The sequence below is a fragment of the Rutidosis leptorrhynchoides genome, chromosome 10 (genome assembly GCF_046630445.1).
Source record: "Rutidosis leptorrhynchoides isolate AG116_Rl617_1_P2 chromosome 10, CSIRO_AGI_Rlap_v1, whole genome shotgun sequence".
NCBI classification, from domain to species: Eukaryota; Viridiplantae; Streptophyta; class Magnoliopsida; order Asterales; family Asteraceae; genus Rutidosis; species Rutidosis leptorrhynchoides.
Window position 1 is genome coordinate 32,517,108 of NC_092342.1, and position 6,461 is coordinate 32,523,568.

Sequence of the window (6,461 nt, forward strand, 5' to 3'; positions counted from 1 at the left end):
GGGATTTGTGCTAGAGGTAGACATCTATCACACAATATCAAACATGTTAAGAGATTAATATATCACATAATATATACATGTTAATAATATATAGTTTCCAACAAAAATGTTAAGCAATCATTTTTAAAGAAAACACGGTCGAAGTCCAGACTCACTAATTCATCCTAACAAACTCGATAAGACACACTAATGCAAATTTTCTGGTTCTCTAAGACCAACGCTCGGATACCAAATGAAATGTCCCGTTCTTATTGATTAAAAATGTTCCATATTAAATGATTTCGTTGCGAGGTTTTGACCTCTATATGAGACATTTTTCAAAGACTGCATTCATTTTTAAAACAAACCATAACCTTTATTTCATAAATAAAGGTTCAAAAAGCTTTACGTAGATTATCAAATAATGATAATCTAAAATATCCTGTTTACACACGACCATTACATAATGGTTTACAATACAAATATGTTACATCGAAATCAGTTTCTTGAATGCAGTTTTTACACAATATCATACAAACATGGACTCCAAATCTTGTCCTTAATTTAGTATGCAACAGCGGAAGCTCTTAGTATTCACCTGAGAATAAACATGATTTAAACGTCAACAAAAATGTTGGTGAGTTATAGGTTTAACCTATATATATCAAATCGTAACAATAGCCACAAGATTTCATATTTCAATACACATCCCATACATAGAGATAAAAATCATTCATATGGTGAACACCTGGTAACCGACATTAACAAGATGCATATATAAGAATATCCCCATCATTCCGGGACACCCTTCGGATATGATATAAATTTCGAAGTACTAAAGCAACCGGTACTTTGGATGGGGTTTGTTAGGTCCAATAGATCTATCTTTAGGATTTGCGTCAATTAGGGTGTCTGTTCACTAATTCTTAGATTACCAGACTTAATAAAAAGGGGCATATTCGATTTCGATAATTTAACCATAGAATGTAGTTTCACGTACTTGTGTCTATTTTGTAAATCATTTATAAAACCTGCATGTATTCTCATCCCAAAAATATTAGATTTTAAAAGTGGGACTATAACTCACTTTCACAGATTTTTACTTCGTCGGGAAGTAAGACTTGGCCACTGGTTGATTCACGAACCTATAACAATATATACATATATATCAAAGTATGTTCAAAATATATTTACAATACTTTTAATACATTTTGATGTTTTAAGTTTATTAAGTCAGCTGTCCTCGTTAGTAACCTACAACTAGTTGTCTACAGTTAGATGTACAGAAATAAATCGATAAATATTATCTTGAATCAATCCACGACCCAGTGTATACGTATCTCAGTATTGATCACAACTCAAACTATATATATATATTTTGGAATCAACCTCAACCCTGTATAGCTAACTCTAACATTCACATATAGAGTGTCTATGGTTGTTCCGCAATATATATATAGATGGGTCGACATGATAGGTCGAAACATTGTATACGTGTCTATGGTATCTCCAGATTACATAATATACAATATAAGTTGATTAGGTTATGGTTGGTATAGATTTATTACTAAGTTTCACGTAGGTAAAATGAGTAGTTTTTATCAATCTTGTTTTACTCGCCATTTCTTCGTTTCTAATCCGTTTTGAGTGATTCCAGTGGCCACGGTTTCGTATTGAACTTAACTTTATGAATCTAAGTAGAAAATGTATAAGTTTATAGTCGGAAATACAAGTTATAAGTCATTTTTGAAAGAGGTAGTCATTTCCATCGAAAGAACGACATCTTGATGACCATTTTGAAAAACATACTTTCACTTTGAGTTTAACCATGATTTTTGGATATAGTTTCATGTTCATAAGAAAAATAATTTTTCCAGAAGTATAGCTTTTAAATCAAAGTTCTTCTTAGCTTTTAATTATCCCAACCAAAACAGCCCCCGGTTTTACTACGACGGCGTATATCCAGTTTTATGGTGTTTATCGTGTTTCCAAGTTTTAAATCATTAAGTTAGCATATCATATAGATATAGAACATGTGTTTAGTTGATTTTAAAAGTCTATTTAGAAGGATTAACTTTATTTGCGAACAAGTTTAGAATTAACCAAACTATGTTCTAGTGATTACAAGTTTATAACGTTGAATAAGACAGCTTTTTATGTATGAATCGAATGATGTTATAAACATCATTACTACCTCAAGTTCCTTGGATAAACCTACTAGAAATGAGAAAAATGGATCTAGCTTCAAAGGATCCTTGGATGGCTTGAAAGTTCTTGAAGAAGAATCATGACACGAAAACAATTTCAAGTAAGATTTCCACTCGAAATAAGATTGTTATAGTTATAGAAATTGAATTAAAGTTTGAATATGATTATTACCTTGTATTAGAAAGATAACCTACTGTAAGTAACAAAGGTTTCTTGATCTTGGATGATTACTTGGAATGGATTTAGAAAACTTGGAAGTAAACTTGCAATCTTGGAAGTATTCTTGATTTTATGAAACTAGAACTTTTGGAATTTATGAAGAACACTTAGAACTTGAAGATAGAACTTTAGAGAGATCAATTAGATGAAGAAAATTGAAGAATGAAAGTTTTTGTAGGTGTTTTTGGTCGTTGGTGTATGGATTAGATATAAAGGATATGTAATTTTGTTTTCATGTAAAAAAGTCATGAATGATTACTCATATTTTTGTAATTTTATGAGATATTTCATGCTAGTTGCCAAATGATGGTTCCCACATGTGTTAGGTAACTCACATGGGCTGCTAAGAGTTGATCATTGGAGTGTATATACCAATAGTACATACATCTAAAAGCTGTGTATTGTACGAGTACGAATACGGGTGCATACGAGTAGAATTGTTGATGAAACTGAACGAGGATGTAATTGTAAGCATTTTTGTTAAGTAGAAGTATTTTGATAAGTGTCTTGAAGTCTTTCAAAAGTGTATGAATACATATTAAAACACTACATGTATATACATTTTAACTGAGTCGTTAAGTCATCGTTAGTCGTTACATGTAAGTGTTGTTTTGAAGCCTTTAGGTTAACGATCCTGTTAAGTGTTGTTAACCCAATGTTTATAATATCAAATGAGATTTTAAATTATTACATTATCATGATATTATGATGTATAAATATCTCTTAATATGATATATATACATTAAATGTCGTTACAACGATAATCGTTACATATATGTCTCGTTTCAAAATCATTAAGTTAGTAGTCTTGTTTTTACATATGTAGTTCATTGTTAATATACTTAATGATATGTTTACTTATCATAATACCATTTTAACTATATATATATATCCATATATATGACATCATATAGTTTATACAAGTTTTAACGTTCGTGAATCACCGGTCAACTTGGGTGGTCAATTGTCTATATGAAACCTATTTCAATTAATCAAGTCTTAACAAGTTTGATTGCTTAACATGTTGGAAACACTTAATCATGTAAATAACAATTTCATTTAATATATATATAAACATGGAAAAGTTCGGGTCACTACACACTTATGTGCTTCGATTTGCGTCACAGCCACAAACAATGAATCAGAGTGTGAAGCACTATTATCAGGAATGTGTATAGCACAGTAGTTAGGTATTAAGTGTTTGGATGCATACGTTGACTCGCAACTCATGGCAAATCAAGTTAATGGGTTATTTGAGGCGCATGATGCCTCTATGCAAAGCTACCAGGAACTTGTGCAGAAGATGATAGAAGAGTTCGACGTATTCAGACTAACGCAAGTACCTAGGGGTCAGAATAAGAAAGCATATGCGCTTAGCAAGTTGGCTGCTTTATCCTTTGATCACTTGCGCAAAAACGTGTGGGTGGAGGAATTGACGCAGAAGTCTATAGACGAGAAGTCTACTGTCGCACCTATTGAGGAGGAAAGCCCAAACTGAATGACACCTATACTTAAGTTCTTAATATAAGGAATGCTCCCTACAGACGAAAAGGAATCGAGAAAAGTACGCATGAAAGCGCCCATGTACACTTTGGTGGATGGAGCTCTTTATAGAAAGTCATTCCTCGGGCCAAGCCTGCTATGTATTGGTCCAAATCAAGCGAAAGAAGTGCTCAGAGAGATTCATGAAGGGTATTGCGCTCTACACTCCGACTATCAGACTATAGCCGCAAAGGTTATGCGCATTGGGTATTACTAGCCCACCATTGGCAAAGATGCAGCTGAGGTCATGAGAACGTGTCAATCATGTCAACAGCACGTGCCTATCAGCAGAGTACCGCGACATCCTATGATACCAATAACGGCAGCTTAGCCATTCTGCAAGTGGGCCATCGACATTATAGACCCTATTACCGCGCGCTCAGGTACGCGTGGAATAATTTATATGAATAATACTTTGCTAATTACGCGCTTTCATAGTATTAACGCAATCATTATTTACTCAGGGGAATTAAATTCTTGGTGGTAGCAATTGATTACTTCAGTAAATGGGTGGAGGCGAAGGCATTAGTAACAATTACTAGCAGGCGCAGTCGCAACTTCTTTTGGGAAGTTATTGTGTGCAGGTTTGGTATTTCCAATGAAATCGTCAGCGATAACGAAATCCAGTTCGAAGGAGAACCATTCCAGTCCTGGTGCCAAGACCTGAATATTAAGTAATCTTTCATATCGGTAGCACACCCCCAAGCGAACGGGCAATGTGAAGTAACCAACCAGGATATTGTAAAGGAGATAAAGGAATGCTTGGGCTTATATGGAAACGAATGGGTCGATGAACTCCCAGTGTATTGTGGGTGCATCGAACTACGCATAAGAATAGCACAGGTGAAACTCCTTTCAGCTTAGTTTACGGGACTGAAGCTATTATCCCTGTAGAAATATTGGTACCCACGAAGAGAGTTCAAAGCTTTGATGAGTCAAGCAATCATGAAGGCTTGCGCGCTAACTTAGACATGCTAGAGGAGTGTAGAGAAATTGCAGCTATACGAGAAGCCATGAACAAGCAGAAAATCTCCAAGTACTATGATAAGCACGTCAAGCCATTGTCATTCAAAGTGGCAGAGTATGTGTGGCACAATAATGAAGCAAGCCAAGCAGAGGATACTGGAAAGCTTGGGCCCAATTGGGAGGGTCCATATGAAATAATTTGCACAAGTGCTATAGGATCTTATATCCTAGCTGAAGTAACTGGAAGACGAGTACCTCGTACTTGGCATGCAACCAATTTAAAAAGATGTTATATATAATTGTCAGGCTGCAGCACATGGATTGATCACCCCACACTATGAGCACTTACATTTTTAGTTTACTTAAAATGTTGCTTTATTTCCAAAGACAATTAGTATTTCTTTTTGGTTGTAATGGTTTGTCATTTGGTTATGACTTTTGGATTTTATTTATTTTGTCATGAATAAATTTAATTTCTTTATGGAAACATTTGGTTATGTTTCAACACACATTTTGGTAGCAGTTACGTGCATCCTGCCTTTTAAGGGATGATCTCTAGCTCCCGCATGGCAGGAGCCTGTTTGGTTACAAGGCTAGATTTTAGGTTGGGTAACAGACATTGGTTTGTCTAGACCAACACACTCTCGCAGACTAGAAGACTGCAAGTCATCACTATAAACGACAAGCATTGGGGTTGCTTGCCCACTAAGCTAAGTGTTGGTTCACTTGGAAGACTCTAAGTACTTTACTTAGTAATGCAATGAAAAGCGCTGGCATTGTACACAATAGTTTGGCGTCAGTTAGCATTACTAAACTTTGAGTATAAACAAAGTATACATTGGTTTGTATGCATCACAATTACGATATTTGTTAAATGTAATAAAGACTTGAAACAATAAAGTTACCAAAAGAAATTTCATTAGTGTTGCACTAAGTTATAATAGTGCCAAGAGAAAACATTAAACATAAGAGTACTAGGGGCATGCAGGCCCAATAAGCAAAATATGGCAAGCAGGCCTAAGCTTTAATAATTGGCATGCAGGCCTAGTAATAAAAAAAAATAGAAAGAAAGGAAAATTTAAACTATGTGGCATTATTTGGAACGCTGCCCTACACTAATGGGAATGATCCTTCGAACCCTTGCCACAGCGATCAGGCGGATCACCCCATGTAAAAAGAAAAACAAGGTTTGGCCTATATGTGGTCCTGTACAGAAAGGCGGGGAGCACATCCATGTTGCAGGATGTACCCTCAAAGTGCGGGCGCACAGGGCCGAAGACGTTTGTCATAACCTGACATTAACCATAAGGACGAATACAATAACATATGATTTCATCGCAAGGTATTGACCTTTATATGCGACATTTTTCAAAAACTGCATTCGTTTTTACAATACAAACCATAGCTTTTATTACAAATACAAGGTTTAAACAACTTAATAATGATTATCGTTTAGCGATAATCTTAGACTTACAAACTTTACATGTGATAATAACAATACGACCTCCAACATATTTTACATTACAAATCCTCCGATATGCAGTTTT

The 6,461-nt window shown here is 34.9% G+C and overlaps 1 protein-coding gene across 1 annotated transcript; it reads left to right on the forward strand.

The window, feature by feature from the left end:
* The first annotated feature begins 4,212 nt into the window (after window positions 1-4,212).
* On the forward strand, window positions 4,213-5,213 carry LOC139870171 (uncharacterized). Its single transcript, XM_071858014.1, has 3 exons — window positions 4,213-4,331; window positions 4,413-4,532; window positions 4,808-5,213. The coding sequence occupies exons 1-3, from the start codon at window positions 4,213-4,215 to the stop codon at window positions 5,211-5,213; spliced, it is 645 nt and encodes a 214-aa protein (XP_071714115.1).
* Window positions 5,214-6,461: the final 1,248 nt, after the last annotated feature.

Excerpts from the sequence above, each read along its gene's own strand:
- LOC139870171 (XM_071858014.1), top strand. The coding sequence starts at position 4,213 with ATGTCAACAGCACGTGCCTATCAGCAGAGTACCGCGACATCCTATGAT. Across the intron at positions 4,332-4,412 it reads CCCTATTACCGCGCGCTCAG|GGGAATTAAATTCTTGGTGG; the intron begins GTACGCGTGGAA and ends TTATTTACTCAG. Across the intron at positions 4,533-4,807 it reads TGGGAAGTTATTGTGTGCAG|CTTAGTTTACGGGACTGAAG; the intron begins GTTTGGTATTTC and ends AACTCCTTTCAG.